This window comes from Labeo rohita, chromosome 12 (genome assembly GCF_022985175.1).
Source record: "Labeo rohita strain BAU-BD-2019 chromosome 12, IGBB_LRoh.1.0, whole genome shotgun sequence".
NCBI lineage: Eukaryota > Metazoa > Chordata > Actinopteri > Cypriniformes > Cyprinidae > Labeo > Labeo rohita.
The window spans coordinates 16,320,876-16,340,062 of record NC_066880.1 but is presented as its reverse complement, the minus strand read 5'-3'; the positions used below and the strand labels follow the sequence as shown (position 1 = coordinate 16,340,062).

Here is a 19,187-nt window from a genome sequence, read left to right as displayed (position 1 = left end):
TTATGAATATTAAGAACAAGCTTGACGAATAATGTTTCACATTGACGAATAATGTTTAATATTCATGCATAAAATGTCTGTAGATCCTCCCTTGGTTTATACGGGCCTATAGAATCTCTTCATACGTGTTATCCCGCCTCCGCCTACACAGGATTCGCAGGAATCAAAAGCGCACAACTTCATTGGTTCTGCGTCAATTTTAATGAATTATTCATATGACGCAGCCTGACGACCAATCAGCGCACAGAGAGATCGATCCATAACCCGCCCTCTGACTGTTCAGCCCCTGCCGAGTAGACTGTGTAAACCTGTAGCAAAGCGTACAGTCTATATAAAGACGTGTGAGAGCAGTTTTCTCTCAGATGCGCTTAGAGCGCACTGGAGTGTAGATCGGGGAAAGGGAAGGGGACAGCCGGTAGCTACAATAGCTAGTATATAAACACCAATTTAAAAGCACATTGAGTAGCAAGACACGGTGGTCACTGGGAAACCGCCATCGGACAAGTTCCGGTCACCATTGGGTGCCAGGAGAGTCTTGGTGGCGTTTCAGAGGTGTTCCTTCTTACAAAGCGGCGTGCCGGGGGAGGACGCGTCTCTTTGAATAGACAGGATGCACGGACCGCCTTCCAGCGACAGCGCATGCCCATTGCGCCTCATCAAGAGAGTGCAATTCGGCGTCCTCAGCCCTGATGAACTTGTAGGTTTTGCTCTTGGGAGGGGGTATTCTCTTAATTCTTTGAGTATTGTTGTATTACTCAAATCATCATCGTGTTAAAATCATATTAAATACGGTTGTTAACATACAGTGTCTTTTGTGAACATGTGTTTTGCTAACTTAGCCGGCTAGCCACTTCTTCCTCAGTAAGAGCATGTGTTTAGAAAGTTGGAGATGCACTACTCAAGAGTCCTGCTTTAACAGTTAGCCACAAGACACGGAAAGCCTTGTTTGAAGTTATTTAATTTTAACTTGTTGTAATATTTATTCTTTGTTTACTTTTTGACCGTTTTGGAGTCACATGTTAGACCCAGAGTTGCTCCCAAGTTTCCACATTGTTTCCCTATGTCTCCCTTACTGGCAATAAAATGTGAACTTTTATATGCATGCTTTCATTTATTTCAAAAACTCAAATACGTTCATGAAGTACACTTGTTTTGAAATAAATGACCAGGAAGTGGCATTTTTCTGATTTGAGCTATGATGCTTTTTCTTTAGAGAGCTATGAAGAGCAACTGTTTTTTATTCAGTAATGTAATTTTCAAAGGTTTTTAAACCTTTCTCTTTTTTTTTTTCTTTCTCTCTAATGAATACATACGGTTTTTGTATTATGGGTGCAACGTAGAATTTTAAGAAATTCATCATAAATGGAACCTCGTTTAAATTTCAATTTAAATTGTTCTTATAATAATTTGCACAATGACATCTAAATCATTGCTTATTGCAGACTTACTCTTGCTCTTGCTGTTCATGTATTTTTAATAATTTTCTTGAGGACGTATTTAGTGTACCTACGTTTTCCTATTGTTGACATTTTAACGCATTTACGCTATCATTTTCAGAAACGGATGTCCGTTACCGAAGGGGGCATCAAGTACCCCGAGACCACAGAAGGAGGACGCCCTAAACTGGGGGGACTTATGGACCCCCGGCAAGGGGTAATTGAAAGATCGGGCAGATGCCAGACGTGTGCGGGTATGTTCACAAACTGATTTTTTAAGTCTTGGTGTTAAACACTTAAAGCTTTCCTTACAATATGTTATGCAAAAGTTTCTGAAGCTCTGCTTATTTGCTTGTGGTCAATTAGGTAACATGACTGAGTGCCCTGGTCACTTTGGTCACATTGAGCTGGCTAAGCCGGTCTTTCATGTTGGCTTCATCACAAAGATCATGAAGGTCCTCCGCTGCGTCTGTTTCTTCTGTTCGAAACTGCTTGTGGACGCGGTATGCTGTGTTTTCAATTAAAAATAGATTTATTTCATTGTCAATGTTCTTTCATCTATGGTTCTTCTGTTTCTGAAATTTAACTTCTCCTGTTTTTGTTTTACCCAGAACAATCCAAAAATCAAAGACATCTTGACCAAGTCGAAAGGACAGCCACGTAAGCGCCTGACCCACGTCTATGACCTTTGTAAAGGCAAAAACATTTGTGAGGGTGGAGAGGAGATGGACAACAAATTTGGAGTGGAGCAGCAGGAGACCGAAGAAGACCTCACCAAAGAGAAGGTACAAACCCAAATGTTCTCCAAGCACCAAATTTAAATGCTCCCGTCTGTGTTTAAAGTTTTAAAACTCATTTTTAACTTTTACATCTCAAGGGTCATGGAGGCTGTGGCAGATACCAGCCACGTATCCGTCGCTCTGGCCTGGAGCTGTATGCTGAGTGGAAGCACGTAAATGAAGACTCCCAGGAGAAGAAGATTCTCCTCAGCCCTGAACGTGTCCACGAGATCTTCAAGCGCATTTCTGATGAAGAGGACATGATCTTGGGCATGGACCCCAAATACGCCCGTCCTGAGTGGATGATCGTCACAGTTTTGCCTGTGCCCCCTCTTGCTGTGAGACCGGCTGTGGTCATGCAGGGCTCTGCTAGAAACCAGGTTAGCATTTCTTATTAAACAGCGGGAAAGGCGTTTGATGTGTTGCATAGTACTGATTACTGTTAGATTTGTTTCAACTGTACGTTCTTTTTTCCCCCAGGATGATTTAACACACAAGTTGGCTGACATTGTGAAGATCAATAACCAGCTGAAGCGAAATGAGCAGAGTGGAGCTGCAGCGCACGTTATAGCAGAGGATGTCAAGCTGCTTCAGTTCCATGTGGCCACTATGGTAGACAATGAACTGCCAGGTCTACCTAGGGTAAGATTTACACTATACCTTAGAAGGTCAGAATCCAGCCTAGTAAAAGAAGCAGCAATTATATGCTTATTAACAGTAGTGATAATGTTAATAACTTTGAAATTTAATGTGTATATAATCATTAATGTACATGGGCCATTCTGCAGAACTGGTCCAAAGTCAGAATTGAAAAGTCTTTTTCCAAAATATTGTATAATGTTTGTAAATTGTATAATTTCCAAGGTACACATTTCTAGTAATTGTGCAGTTAATTCTCATGTTGTATTTTCAAAAAGTTTTGGAATATTTATCCTTTCCCCAAATTTGTCACTACAAAATGCAGTAATAATAATTTAATTAGAAGTGTTTTATTGACCTATTAAGATTTTGCTTGCATCTAGATTCATTGAATATTAAATATTTAATATATAGGTAAATCCAGAATTAAGTTTTTAGCAATATTTCAAGTGTAATTTGAGATTTGTTGTATTTTGAATCCAATTTTTCTTTGTAAAAGGCAAGAAGTTGATCATACTGATTTCGAAGTTAATGATTTGTTAGTTTGAATATACATTAAACCAAAAACTGTCATAACATCTTTGTTGCTAATTCAGTATACTTTTATTTTTGGCAAAACATCCCATGTTTCAGTAGTGACCTGGACATTTTCAGTAGTGACAGTAAAGTTTTGGTAGCGACCTCATCACATTATAGATCTTTAACTCTCATACTAAAACACTACTAAATGTGCAAATACAAAATTACATAACTGTACTAAAATTGTTTATTTCCCCCAAATATGAGGATTGTGTGTTCCCTTTGTCAAAACAATGACGATATGTTTCAGTACTGACAATTTTATGGGATAACACCCAAATAAACAAACATGCCACTACCGAAACGAAAGTTTTGTTACTGACAATTTTAGGTACTTTTGAACCTGTTAAACAGCACATGGTTAGCTAGCACAGTTCTGAACAGTGGTATACATATAAAAACTAAATGTTATGGAATAACTCCAAGTTAGCTTAATTGCAAAAAAAAAAGGTGTTTGGTTGTGACATTCCTTTAAAGTTACACGCAGATTTTTCAGTCTTTTAAACATAGTTACCTCAAAATGAGACCCATCTACTCAATCTTGTAGCAATGAAAGAGAGTGACACAAGAATATTTCCTGATCATAAAATCTGCCAATAGAATGAAACATACTGTTTTGGTAGTGACGAAGTGCGGGACGTAAAGTTTAATTTACAAAGCAGATGTAACTTTTTTGTTTGTTTGTTTGTTTTTTTTTGAACTTCACTTTTTAAAAGAATCAAATGGATATTTCTAAAAACAACAATGGCAAAAAAATACAAATAATTTAAGTATTTTCATAAGCTGAAATTCAGGGGCTAGGGTTGGAAAGTACCCAATAAATTATGATTTTATATATATATTAAGCTTCCTGATATTTTAAACATTATTGTGGGTTTCAATAGATAATAGTAGGATTTTAATAAACATCTAAAATTTGAATACGTAAGTGTGGTTTTTTTTTTTTTTTTTTTTTTTTTTTTTTAAGGTTGTGGGATAGCAGTCTACACCAGTTCTATAGAATGTATAATATAGTATAATGCAATGTAATGTAATATAATATAGTATAATATAGTATAATATAATAAAATATAATAAAATAATTTAATTTAATATAATGCATTAATGTATTATAAATATACTTACCATAATAACAGTAGTTTTTGTTGCATTTTTATTAAATATAATTATATAATTTGTATTTAAAATAAATAAAATGCATTTTTAAAAAAGAAATGAGTTTATTTATTATTATTAAATTCATTTCATAATGACATGCAATTGTTACAAAATTCTGGGTACACAAAATAAAACTACTGCCTGACATGAGACCATTGCAGTTAATCAAAACGTATTTGATATTTAATCTGTGGTTATGTAGAGTGGGGCAATCAGGAAAATATTAATGAAGACTTTACTGTCATATGCTCTTGTTTCAGGCAATGCAAAAGTCTGGTCGTCCATTAAAATCTATCAAGCAGAGGCTAAAGGGTAAGGAAGGACGTGTCCGAGGTAATCTGATGGGGAAGCGTGTAGATTTCTCCGCCCGAACTGTTATCACGCCTGACCCCAACCTGCAGATCGACCAGGTGGGAGTTCCCCGTTCCATCGCTGCAAACATGACCTTCCCTGAGATCGTCACACCCTTTAACATTGACAGGTAATGTTAGTTGCCTTTAGTGTCTTCTAGGGGTCTCTGTAACCCACTGTTCTCAACTGTCTTTTTCTTACATTTTTCCCTTTTAACAGACTCCAAGAGCTTGTGAGGAGAGGTAACAGTCAGTACCCTGGAGCCAAATATATCATCAGAGACAACGGGGACAGAATTGACCTGCGATTCCACCCTAAACCAAGTGACCTTCACCTTCAGATTGGATACAAAGTCAGTTTTTTTTTCAGGTTTAATGTAAGAATGTAATGCAGTTTTTGGTTAAAGTGAGTAGAGTATTTAAAACCTGTTTGTTTTCTTTCAAGGTTGAACGACACATGTGTGATGGAGACATCATTGTGTTTAACAGACAGCCCACGCTGCACAAAATGTCTATGATGGGGCACAGAGTGCGAATCTTGCCTTGGTCAACATTTCGACTTAACCTCAGGTACATTGGCTTTCTAAGACTTGATCCATCACATTGTTTATAGAATGATACATACAAATGTCGTCATTTAGCACCATTTTTGACATAAAGATGAAAAACTCATTTTACAAGAGAAAATCCATTTCGCTTATAGTGTGACAACCCCATACAACGCTGACTTTGACGGCGATGAGATGAACCTGCACTTGCCACAGTCTCTGGAGACCCGTGCTGAGATCCAGGAACTGGCCATGGTGCCTCGTATGATTGTCACACCACAGTCCAACAGACCCGTCATGGGTATTGTGCAGGACACACTGACAGCTGTGCGCAAGTTCACAAAGAGAGACGTCTTCTTAGAGAGGGTATGTTTACAAAGCTGTAGGACCAAATTATGAATGTAAAAAGCTGTTTGGCTGTATACTAAAATCATTGTGTGCTTTGTTTTAGGGTGAGGTGATGAACCTCCTCATGTTTCTCTCCACATGGGATGGCAAAGTGCCCCAACCAGCTATCTTGAAGCCTCGACCTCTCTGGACTGGCAAACAGATCTTCAGCCTGATCATCCCTGGGCACATCAATGCCATCCGTACACACAGCACTCACCCTGATGAAGAGGACAGTGGCCCTTATAAACACATCTCCCCTGGAGACACCAAGGTGCGGTAGTGCAGCCCGAATTTGGATGCAATTTTGTCCAAAAGTGTTTATGCAATTTCATACTCATTTGAATTCATCTTACAGGTGATTGTGGAGAACGGTGAGCTGATCATGGGGATCCTGTGTAAGAAGTCACTGGGAACCTCAGCTGGCTCTCTTGTCCATATCTCATACCTTGAGATGGGCCATGACATCACACGACTCTTCTATTCCAACATCCAGACTGTCGTCAACAACTGGCTGCTCATTGAGGGTAAAAAAAAAAAAAAAGGATTGAAACTGTTGTATGCAAATGTGAAGTTAAAGTCTGTTATTTAACACCATCTTGTCTGCTTCAGGTCACTCTATTGGTATTGGTGACTCCATTGCCGATAAGGCGACATATCAGGACATTCAGAACACGATTAAGAAAGCCAAACAGGATGTGATAGAGGTGAGCTGATATCATAACAATGTAACAGATTGTTGCTTTCGTACATGAATGCAGTTGTGCATAATGATTTCTTTCTCGCAGGTCATTGAGAAAGCTCACAACAATGAATTGGAGCCCACCCCAGGTAACACTCTGAGACAGACCTTTGAGAACCAGGTCAACCGCATTTTGAACGATGCTCGAGACAAGACTGGATCCTCTGCCCAGAAGTCATTGTCAGAGTACAACAATTTCAAATCCATGGTGGTGGCAGGTTCAAAAGGCTCTAAAATTAACATTTCTCAGGTGAGAGAAGATAACAGATGGTGGTTAAGTCTTAAATTAGTTCAAAAGCAAGTTGGTGCCTTCCTCAGACTGAGTTTTTCACAGTGTCTGTATTTGTTCTTCCTCTTCATCCATTTAGGTTATTGCTGTGGTGGGGCAGCAGAACGTTGAGGGTAAGCGAATCCCCTTTGGTTTCAAGCACCGCACTCTCCCTCACTTCATTAAAGATGACTACGGTCCAGAGAGTAGAGGCTTTGTGGAAAACTCCTATCTGGCCGGTCTCACACCAACTGAGTTTTTCTTTCACGCCATGGGAGGCAGAGAAGGTCTGATCGACACAGCTGTCAAAACTGCTGAGACAGGTAATGAACACACATTGACTAAGCAGCTGTTGAGGACTAAAATTAAATGTAATTGAACTTCAAATCATAATACTTATGTCTCTGAGTGAGATGTTATGTAAAATTGTTGCCAGATTTATCTTGGTTAAAGGCTGAAATTGTCTTCATGAGTATTTCTTCTCATTCCTTCAGGATATATTCAGCGTCGTCTGATCAAGTCTATGGAGTCTGTTATGGTGAAGTATGATGCTACAGTCAGAAACTCCATAAACCAAGTCGTCCAGCTGAGATATGGAGAGGATGGGCTGGCAGGAGAGGCCGTCGAGTTCCAAAATATGGCTACCCTTAAGCCATCCAACAAAGCCTTTGAGAAAAAGTGAGTGTTGTGTTCCGTATTTACTGGAACATAATATTGCCAGTAGTTTAAACTAAGTAATATGATAAACATAGCTATATTAGCCTAAATCAACAAGGACATGGATGGTAAGCTATTTAGGAATCTGTTTAAGTCACCTTAGGGCATTGTTGATCATCAGCTTAGAGTCACGGAATTAACATTTCCTCTATCTTTAATTGCACAGATTCAAGTTTGACTACACCAATGAGCGAGCTCTCCGCCGCACTCTACAGGAAGATGTGGTGAAAGATGTGATGACCAATGCCCATGTCCAGAGTGCTCTAGAGAGAGAGTTTGAAAAGATGAGGGAAGACCGAGAGATCCTGAGGGCCATTTTCCCCACAGGCGACAGCAAGGTGTGACCCATAAGAGTACCGTTTAAGTGCTATCAGTATGCCCTTTGGGTTGGGATTATCCTCATTCTTTTACAACCGTATCAAATGAAATGAACATCACTGTATTTGCAAACTTCTGTCAAATCCCAGTAGACTCAAACTGCTGTGTTTTCCATAGGTGGTACTACCATGCAATCTGGCCAGAATGATCTGGAATGCTCAGAAGATTTTCCGCATCAATCCTCGAACACCAACTGACCTTAACCCAGCACGAGTAGTGGAAGGTGGGTTTTGTACTGCAGCATATTGTTAAACTGTCTTAAGGCTTTCTGCATTTGAACGGGTCTCCCAGCTAAGACTCCTGCTTGTGGCAGCTAAATAAAGCTTGCTGACGACTGATCCCAATAGCTTACCGCTGTCTTGTGGTAGACCTGTGCAAGCTGATTATAAAGGCCTCTTTTACATCTTTGTATACATGTTGACTGACGCCAAACTCATTCACTTGACAAATCTGCATCATTCAGATGTCAGCAAGTTTATGTAGCCTAGACCAATATGATTGTTTTTACTTGTCATTATAGTGGTGGCACCACCCTTTTATTAGGTACGTTTTCATTACATATTTGTGCAAAACTTTGGAGATATTTTATAAATGTTAAGTATTGCAAGTCGGCACCAGGCGTCCTGAGTTTGAGCCATGTGACCTATAAATGCAAAAAAAACAATTTCAGTCTCCATTGTAGTTTTGCAAAATATCCCTTTTTCGAATTGCCTGAAAAACCACCTGTTAATTTTTTGCAAAATATGGGCGTTTTAAGTGAGACGTTTTCATTAGACGCGTTTTCAATTCACAATTTCAGTTTGCACAATTTAAAGGGTAATGGAAGCGCAGCTACTGTTGTATTGGAGTGAGCTGCAAGTATTGCATTGCTCATAAATATTTGCGCTATTTTTATGCAGGAGTTCGTGATTTGAGTAAGAAGCTGGTGATCGTAAATGGCGAAGACCAGTTAAGCAGGCAAGCCCAGGAGAACGCCACTCTGCTGTTCAACATCCACCTGCGCTCTACCCTGTGCTCAAAGCGAATGACAGAGGAGTTCCGTCTTAGCACAGAGGCTTTTGATTGGCTGCTGGGAGAGATAGAGACCAAATTCAACCAGTCCATTGTAAGTATTCCTGAGTTGTAGTTGACTGCATGTACCTGAAAAAGTTAGAAAATGGTGTAATATTTTGAGTTTGTCAAGTTGTTGCATTGCCTGAAGCTGGATGCTTTTCGTTTTCCTCAGGCTCACCCTGGTGAGATGGTAGGCGCTCTGGCTGCCCAGTCTCTGGGAGAGCCTGCTACTCAGATGACCCTGAACACATTCCACTACGCTGGTGTGTCCGCCAAAAACGTCACTCTCGGTGTACCTCGACTCAAAGAGCTTATCAACATCTCCAAGCGACCCAAGACCCCCTCCTTGACCGTCTTTCTCCTGGGCCAAGCGGCCCGTGACGCAGAGCGGGCCAAAGATATCCTGTGTCGGTTGGAGCACACAACCCTGCGCAAGGTCACTGCCAACACAGCCATTTATTACGACCCCAACCCTCAGAACACTGTGGTAACTGAGGATCAGGAGTGGGTCAACGTGTACTATGAGATGCCTGACTTTGACGTGACCCGCATTTCACCCTGGCTGCTGCGTATCGAACTTGACCGCAAACACATGACTGACCGTAAGCTGACTATGGAGCAGATTGCGGAGAAGATCAATGCAGGTGGGCTTGAGATTATCATTGAGCAAATGCACGTTAATACTTTAAATGGCAAACAGATTGGTTGCTGATGTGTCATGTAATTTCTAACTCTAATCTTTATTTGTCTCATAGGATTTGGTGACGACCTCAACTGCATCTTCAATGACGACAATGCTGAGAAATTGGTTTTGCGAATCCGCATCATGAATAGTGATGAAAACAAGTTCCAAGAGGTAATTTTGAATTTTTACTGGTGAGTACGGAACTCGCCTCTTCTCTCTCAATGTTGAATCGTAAATGTTGGATCTCGTGTCTAGGATGAGGAGGTAGTAGATAAGATGGATGACGACGTCTTCCTTCGCTGCATTGAATCCAACATGCTGACAGACATGACACTGCAAGGCATTGAACAGATTAGCAAGGTATTTTTCTTCCCTCTTTGACTGCATTTAACTTTACTTTAGTCAACCTGACAGCCCATGTGGCAGAACACTTTAATGTTCCTAATGACAAACAGGACAGCTTAAAGTTTTGTGGACTTCTTAGATGGCCATGACATTGGAGTTTAATTTCTCCCACTCTCTGCCCTTGTAGGTGTACATGCATCTACCACAGACTGACAACAAGAAGAAAATCATCATCACAGAAGAAGGAGAGTTTAAAGCCTTGCAGGAGTGGATCTTGGAAACTGACGGAGTCAGTCTCATGAGGGTCCTCAGTGAGAAAGACGTCGACCCTGTCAGAACCACCTCCAACGACATTGTGGAGATTTTCACTGTGAGAATCATTTAATATCTTGTGTAATGTCCGTGATCTATTAAGTCCTCAGATCAAATTTAGAAATGTCTGCTCTTCATCTCCAGGTTCTTGGTATCGAGGCTGTGCGTAAGGCTCTGGAAAGAGAGTTGTACCACGTCATCTCTTTCGACGGTTCTTACGTTAACTACCGCCATCTTGCCTTGCTGTGTGACACTATGACCTGCAGGGGTCACTTGATGGCCATCACACGACACGGTATCAACAGACAGGACACTGGACCACTAATGAAGTGCTCTTTTGAAGAGACGGTGAGGCTTTATTTAATGTTTTTAAATGGTGTTAAGGTTGATCTTATGGTTGGAGATGTTTAAAAATGTTATTCCTTCCTCTTCTGTAGGTGGATGTGTTGATGGAAGCCTCATCTCATGGTGAATGTGATCCAATGAAAGGAGTGTCTGAGAATATCATGCTGGGACAGCTGGCTCCTGCAGGCACTGGTTGCTTTGACCTTCTGTTGGATGCTGAGAAGTGCAAATATGGCATGGAGATTCCTACCAACATCCCTGGTATCAGTGTTGCAGGACGTAAGTCAATTTATTTCCCCTTTTTTTTGCCTAAAGGTTTAAACCTTATACTCTGCCCAAGTTAAAACCTTTGGTTAATCATTCCTCCTTCCTCCACAGCCACGGGTATGTTCTTCGGCTCTGCCCCCAGCCCCATGAGTGGTATGTCTCCTGCCATGACTCCATGGAACACAGGAGCCACTCCTGCATATGGTGCCTGGTCTCCCAGTGTCGGTGAGTGCAGAAGCTACATACTGTTTTGTTTTACTGCCACCCTTATTTCCAGTGTGTTATCTTCTATGTCGTCTTAATCAATTTCATACCCTGTTCTTTTTTTTTTTCCCCCCATACAGGAAGTGGCATGACACCAGGCGCTGCGGGCTTCTCTCCCAGCGCTGCGTCAGATGCCAGCGGCTTCTCGCCTGGCTATTCTCCTGCCTGGTCTCCTACTCCTGGTTCTCCAGGATCCCCTGGACCAGCTAGCCCTTACATCCCATCACCAGGTTATTTCACTGTCTATTTTGGTCTTGTTCTGTTTTTAAGAGTAACAGTCTATGTTTTGCCAAACAGACCACTAATGCATTTTATTTATTTATTTATTTTTTTTCCCTCTCCAGGAGCCTTGTCTCCAAATTACTCTCCAACTTCTCCTGCCTACGAGCCTCGTTCTCCTGGTGGATACACCCCACAGAGTCCTGGTTATTCTCCGACCTCTCCGTCGTATTCCCCAACTTCGCCATCTTACTCTCCCACCAGTCCGAACTACAGCCCCACATCTCCGTCCTACTCGCCCACATCACCCTCCTACTCTCCAACTTCGCCGTCTTATTCTCCAACATCTCCAAGCTACTCCCCGACTTCACCTTCTTACTCTCCGACTTCTCCGTCTTACTCCCCGACTTCCCCATCCTACTCACCAACATCCCCAAGCTACAGCCCAACATCTCCCAGTTACAGCCCAACCTCACCGAGTTACAGCCCCACATCTCCGTCTTATTCCCCAACATCTCCATCTTATTCCCCAACCTCCCCTTCTTACTCTCCCACCTCTCCAAGCTACTCTCCAACCTCCCCATCTTATTCCCCAACATCTCCGAGCTACAGTCCAACTTCACCCAACTATACGCCCACCTCGCCAAGTTACTCTCCGACTTCCCCATCTTACAGCCCCACCTCACCTTCCTACTCCCCAACCTCTCCCAATTACACCCCAACCAGTCCCAATTATTCCCCTACTTCTCCTTCTTACTCTCCAACTTCACCATCCTACTCTCCATCAAGTCCACGCTACACCCCACAGTCTCCTACCTACACCCCAAGCTCACCTTCTTACAGCCCAAGTTCTCCATCCTACTCCCCCACCTCTCCAAAGTACACTCCCACCTCCCCCTCCTACAGTCCCAGCTCTCCCGAATACACCCCAACATCTCCCAAATATTCCCCCACTTCCCCAAAGTACTCTCCTACTTCTCCCAAATACAGTCCTACTTCTCCAACCTATTCCCCGACTACTCCCAAGTACAGCCCCACTTCCCCTACTTACTCTCCTACTTCTCCTACCTACACCCCAACCAGCCCCAAATATTCCCCCACCTCTCCAACTTACTCTCCAACTTCTCCGAAATACTCGCCTACATCCCCTACCTACTCTCCAACTAGTCCCAAGGGCTCCACCTACAGCCCCACTTCTCCCGGCTACAGCCCCACCTCTCCAACCTACAGCCCAGCCATTAGCCCTGATGACAGCGATGAAGAAAATAACTAAAGATGGTTGGTGCCGGGGTTTGTCCCACTTCCCTGACTGGCGCATTGACCCTGGGATAAAGACTGAAGGAAAGCCACTCAGCTGGGGTTGTGTTAATTTACAGGGAAGGCTGAGGAACCTGGGATCCCACATGACATCCTCCTCGATTTTTCTCTTTGGACTTCTTGAACTGTTCTTAAATAGCCTCACTAAACAGGCTTTGGTGGCTGCATCTGTTATGTTAGAGGTTTGAACTACAAGCCAAACAAGGCTGCCTTTTTGTGTAGACCGTTTTGAGGGAGAAACATTACTCAAAATTAGTGGAAGGATGCAGAATTGACTGCTTTTGGAGGAGAAAGATCATTTGTTGTCCTCCACCTTTCATCTAGTCAATTGTCTCCCTTTTTCTCAAATTCAGTGTTGGATGTAAAGGAAATCTAAGAAGTATTGCCAAAAGCCTTCAAACAGAAAACAGTGGATTGTATCTGAAAAGTTTCAAATGAAACCTTAAAAAATATCTATAACGTAAATAGAAAAAGGGGGAGAAACAAACCTTTCTCACATTTTACAGCTTTTTGTTTCTTCCCCACTGTAAATAAGCGCTTGCTCCCAGTTTTGATTCTTTATTCCAGGTCAGAGCTGAGAACTGTTTAAATATTAATGTTGATTTTCTGTCTAATTTGAGTTCTCTTATGAAAAATGTTATTTCTAAAGAAGCAGGAGGTTCAGAGTGGCTGTTTATTAGAAACGTGTTCAAGCTGACACACATTGTGCAGATTAAAAATGTCTTGTAATACTGTAGTCTATGTGTGCCAGCCCACGACGTGGGTACAAGTGTTGTGTAGTGCCCTCTTTAAGAATCGGAGAGAGGGAACGGATCTTTAATTTGAGGCATCAACTTTCTAGTCAATTGTCAATTGTCCCCAAAAGATGCAAGCCTTATCCTTCACCCGCATCTGTCCAGTAATTTACAATTAAAAAAAAAAAAAACTGCAAAAAAAAAATGGTAATCAGCGGTCTTGTACTTCTGTCTGCACAGAGGAGTGTGAAGTTGTTACCTTTTTAGTTTATTTTCTCTTTTATCCTGAGAGTAAGGTTGGAGCACAGCTTTACATAAGAATTTTTTTTTTTAAATAACCACCTAGGTTCAAATCTAACAAGTCCTTCCTTGTCCTCAGCACTCAACCCTTTAATATAAGTGTATAATTGTTTTTTCTGATACTTGCATTATTACAATTGATAATATCTTGTGATTACTGAGGAAAAGCATTTATTTTACACAATTTTTCTTGTGCTGGCTTTGTTTGTTGTTGGGTCAGCTTTGCTTTTTGGATTAAGTGCTTGGGGAGGGGGAACGGTGCAGTCTGGTTTGTTTCCTTTCAAATATGCACTGTTTCATATCTGGCGTCATTGCGCCCTGTAGACCTTGCGGTCATTTGTTAACCTAAATTTCATCAGCTGATTCTGAATCGTATGCTTGAACAGTAGAGGGCGACAGAGACATTTAGATCTTTGAGTGTTACCTATGTAAAACAAGTGGCGACTATGGTTCTCTCAGCTTACTCTGCCAACTGGACAGTGGTAGTTTCAGGAGGTTTTGTTGGCTTGTAAATGATTTTGATGCTCTATTTCAGCTTTAGATTTAAGGCCTTAGATTGCATTAGGGAGAGCAGTTTTCAACATTCTCTTTAATGCCCTTGTTTGCCTTCAGTTTCATGGATGTTTCAAACAAGTCCAGTTAATACTCTATACCCGGGCTCCCAGTAAGGGTGTGTGTGAGTGTGCAAGTGTGTATGCATGAAAGCATAATTGGAAAAGACAGGGTTTTCTTGAGTTTGAGTAATAACTGGGTCAGGTTTATGGGGAAAGGAGAATTTAAATTAAGAGAAATTGCCACTGTATAGAAATCAATCTGATACTTCATTCTCTGTATCTATGTTTTGTTTGTTTTTTGACTTGAAAAATAAAAAGTTTGACTAAACTCTTGTTCATGTTGGTTTTTTTTTTTTTTTTTATTTTTTTTTTTTTTTTTTTTTTTTTATATGCTTTCATCTTCCGGTCTCTGAAGAAACTCATGTTAAAACTGGGTAAAAACGTTAGACTGAATTGAAACTTTTTCAGTATAATGAAACATTAAAATGTGTGCAATAACGCCATATTATTGGCTTAGAAAATGTTACTTTATCAAGAAACACGAAACTGGAAATGTAAAGCACTGCTCCAGTTGGGTGAGACTTCCGCATTCAGAAAAGGGCAGAGATGGCGAAAGTACACACATCCTTCACTCAAGTAGAAGTATAGATACTCATGTTTAAAAATACTCTGGTAAAAGTAGTTTTTTCCTCTCCACTTAAAGTAAAGAAGTATGGGCTCGGACATGTACTTAAGTAAAAAGTACTACTACTACCTGTTTTAGTGTCACACTGGTAACTGGACCTCACATCATATTGACACATTAATACAAAATAACTTAAATTAAAATTTGTTAGCTAATGAATGTATCAAGGCTAAACAACCACCATGTAGAACAGGGCCAGACTGGGACAAAATTTCATGCTGGGAAATCTCACACTCATCCAGGGCATCCAATACACCCACAACAAATTCTGAAACAATGGACAACCCTATTTATTATTATTATTATTATTGTATGGCCATTACATTTAAATAAATGTTTAAAACCTTAGGCTGGGGCCATGCAAAATAAGAAAAAGGTTCTCTCTTGAACTTCCATTTTTCTTTCCAGTCTCTTCATTTTCCATGATATCTCTCTGCATCTCACTTTTTGTGTTTTTGCTTTTTTCACAAATTTTCTTGTACCTGTCACTTTTCCCATCAGCCATTTACACTGTTATGAGCTGAATTTTCTCTACCTTGTTGCAAATTCAGTTTCATATGTTTCTCTTACCGTAATTAACCATGGTTTATTACAGGAAAAGTATAGAAATCATGTTTTTTTTTGGCGGACTGATTACAATCTGTTTTAGTTTAACTACAACGATAGTTTTACTACACATCTCATGGTTAGACTGTAGTAAATCCATGGTTCATTTGTGGTTACCATGGTTTAACTATAGTAACCATGGATTTTGGTTTTAATTTTCAGCTGTGTTGTTATCTGCCCTAGCTCCCTGGTGAAAAAAACAGCATATGCTGGAAGGCATGTTTTGATGCTGGGATGCTGGTTAGGTATGTTTTGGTGCTGGTTTAAGATGGTCCTTGACCAGCAACATGACCTGCATAAACCAGCATCAAAACCTACCTACCAGCATATGCTGTTTTTTTCACCAGGTCTCCCTCTGAACGTATTACAAAACGATGTTTTATAACTTTTGTTTGCTAAATTACTACTGTATTGTACTGTAATGATGTCCTTTAGCATAGAGTATTTTGAGTTATAATAGTAATTTCGTTTAGTTTCGTTTATAGTACTACTGCTGTAGTTTTGTCTTTGTTTACTTAGTTAAGCATTTAACTGCTAGCAACTCTTAGCAGCTTGTTTACAGATGAAACTGACCTGCACTTGAAGTCCTGAACAGGTCAGTAGTTTTGCCTCTATGATTCACCCGGTCGCTTTCACTCAATTCTCGAGTCACTTGCAATGATTACTCTGACAGAAACCGTTTGGCGGAGACGCAGAGCGCGCGCGAGCCAAATCGCGTTGCCAGTCAAGACTAACCGATCCATGATATATTAGATATTTGTTACTGAACGGTGATCCACCAAATGCTGATTAAAACTAAAGTAACGAGCCTGGTTTTAAAATGTAATAAGTAGAAAGTACAGATATTTGTGTAAAAGTAAAAGTAGCCAGAAAAATAAACTGAAGTAAAGTACTGAATCTATACTTAAGTACAGTAACGAAGTATTTATAACGTACTTCGTTACTTCCCATCTTTGGAAAAGGGCAGATAGATGCTGCATTAGAAACACCCTGGCATTAGTGTTATTAACTAGTTTTATTGTAATTTGATGCAAATGTGATATGATACAAATTATAGTGTTATAAATGCATATACATTTAAAAAAAAATCTAGATATAAAAAAACTTTAGAGGATTTACGATGTTGATTATCGTTGAAAAACGTCATCACAGTCTTGTGGAAAAGCGTCCATTCAACGTTTTGATGACAACTTTCCGTCCAATCAAATGCTCTCTAGAATCCGAAGCGTCCCGCCCCCTACACTATAAATACACGCTGAAGCTGCGGCCTTAGTCAGTGGCTTGCTCACGGACGTAGTATTTTCTGATGGGTGAATGGTATGTAGGACACTATATAGAGATTTAGTAGACATTTGGGTAAAAGAGCAGTTTTGGGCTGTTTCACGCAAACCGCAGCAGCGCGCGCGCACACAGTCTGCTCTGGTCCAGTACACGACAGAACAGAGCGGATCTTGCATGCGTGAGTCGGCGCAGACCACAAAACGTATTGGACTCATTTGAATTCTACACAGAAAGCTATATTTTCAGTGTTGCCAACTAATTTTCAGATAAAGTTGCTAAAGGAAGGTCGATTTGTTGCTAAAAGTTGCTAAATGATGTTGTGACATCACGACGCAAAGTTGTCACAACATCAAATCTCAACAACAACAACAACAACAACAAAAAGTAAAATAATATGCGTAATATAATGTCAACATATAAATAACTGTATTTTTAAATACACTGAATTATTGAACACACATTTTTGAATGATTACAATTTAAGTTTTTTCTTCTAATAGTAAACTAATAATACTACAAGTTCTCAATAATTCTGCTTTAAGCAGTGTAATAGTAGTTAGTTTGCTACACTCTAAGAGAAATCTGTAAAATAGGGCACAATCTACTATGTTAATATGAAATAATTTTTTTGTATTTTTTTTTTTTTTTTTTAAATTATGCATGGTGGTTATAGAGTTCCAATCAATGGATAATGGATAATGTCCTGGAAAATTACCAGTATATTTTCCATTTTTCTTACAGTGTATTAACTGATCAACAATCGCAGGTACAAGAGTACTAACAAAGTGTATCATAAATGAACAATTATTATTATTATTATTAAATTGAACAATTGCAAAGAGCAGCAAAGTCGTGTGATGTGTGTACTGCTAGGCATCTTTAGTTTCCTCTTTCTGTGTAATTTGAATGGAAAATATGTGTTGTCTAAGTTCACCTTTTTGTTGTCTAAGTCACTTATCAAAAGTTGCTAAAAGTTGCCAAATAAATTTTAAAAATTGCTAAATTTATTGCTAGGTGCTGTTGGAGGAAGAAGTTGCTAAATTTAGCAACAAAATTGCTAGGTTGGCAACACTGTATATTTTAGCAATATGGATGAGACTGTGGCTGCCATACGGTGTCAAAGGTGGCTTTATTTAGCTCAATGGCTTTGGCCCAAGCTGTCATATATAGGAAACGTTATTGGTTAAAAAGGGCGGGACTGAAAAAACTGGCTGTTTAAAAAAGGGCGGATATGTCGATTGATATGTTGATATGTCCCGCCCTGTTTTCCTATTTGAGTTCAAATTTAGGTCAACACACTACACTTAAGTGGACCTTTAAATGCCAAGTTTTGCAAAAGTGTCTTGTAGCAGGGGCGTCGCTAGGGCTAATCATTCCGGGCTTGAGCCCCGAAAGTTTTTACTCCAGCCCCGAATGATTTTTTGTATGGCCTATGATTTCCACGGAATTTGACAAAGTTTGAATTATTTAATCAAAAGTTGGTCATTAAACTTAAATCAAGTCGCGATATGGACTGGTATCTGTGAATATTATGCCACAAAAGACTATTTAAATATGAATCCTGCATGTTCCATGTTTAACATTTTAATAGTAAATCCCCTTTATTTGCCAAAAATAAAATATAATTTTCATTAAAATATCAATTAAATCAATATTTTATACCTGATAACCAGAAAAATACGCAACACAGAATTCCATAAGGCTATTGTAAAAATAAATAAAAGTTGTTTTTATGCATTCAAATAAACATACATGCTAAAACATATTTGGTAACAATAAAACGTAAAGTGAAAAAAAAAATTAAACCTAGTTCCTAAACATGTAATATTCCGTAACTTTTAATAAATTGAGGTAAACTGTATAAGATTCATGGTTTTAATTAATTACACATGATTAAATACATTTTGATTAATAAAGTTAAATTTGACCATTAAAAAGAAGACCAGAAAAATGAGAATTTAAAAAAAATAAAATAAAATAAAACAGAATTTGGGGAAAAAAAACAGGGCCCTATTTTTGCATGCAACTATATATTTGTTACAGTTATAAATACATTTTCAAATGTATTATTTTATTTGTCTAACATATTTTTGTAATGCTATAATTTTGTTATAATACTTTGATATGTTTGCTATTTGCAGTGATTACTATTTACTATTGTTAACAGTGTGACAAGGTCTTTAACACCCAGTTTAATGCCCCCGGACCCACCTAGAAATATCCAGGTTCAACCACTTTTT

At 39.6% G+C, this 19,187-nt stretch overlaps 1 protein-coding gene across 1 annotated transcript; it reads left to right on the top strand.

Moving 5' to 3' along the window:
* The first annotated feature begins 373 nt into the window (after nucleotides 1-373).
* Nucleotides 374-13,727, top strand: polr2a (RNA polymerase II subunit A). Its single transcript, XM_051124748.1, has 28 exons — nucleotides 374-697; nucleotides 1,558-1,690; nucleotides 1,803-1,939; nucleotides 2,048-2,221; nucleotides 2,314-2,595; nucleotides 2,696-2,857; nucleotides 4,852-5,072; nucleotides 5,162-5,294; nucleotides 5,387-5,511; nucleotides 5,645-5,855; nucleotides 5,941-6,150; nucleotides 6,235-6,403; nucleotides 6,489-6,583; nucleotides 6,665-6,868; nucleotides 6,987-7,209; nucleotides 7,381-7,564; nucleotides 7,770-7,941; nucleotides 8,099-8,204; nucleotides 8,881-9,086; nucleotides 9,207-9,678; nucleotides 9,790-9,890; nucleotides 9,975-10,079; nucleotides 10,252-10,434; nucleotides 10,521-10,724; nucleotides 10,814-11,000; nucleotides 11,100-11,213; nucleotides 11,333-11,482; nucleotides 11,597-13,727. Exons 1-28 carry the CDS (start codon nucleotides 611-613, stop codon nucleotides 12,742-12,744), a joined length of 5,898 nt encoding a protein of 1,965 aa, XP_050980705.1. The 5' UTR covers nucleotides 374-610; the 3' UTR covers nucleotides 12,745-13,727.
* Nucleotides 13,728-19,187: the final 5,460 nt, after the last annotated feature.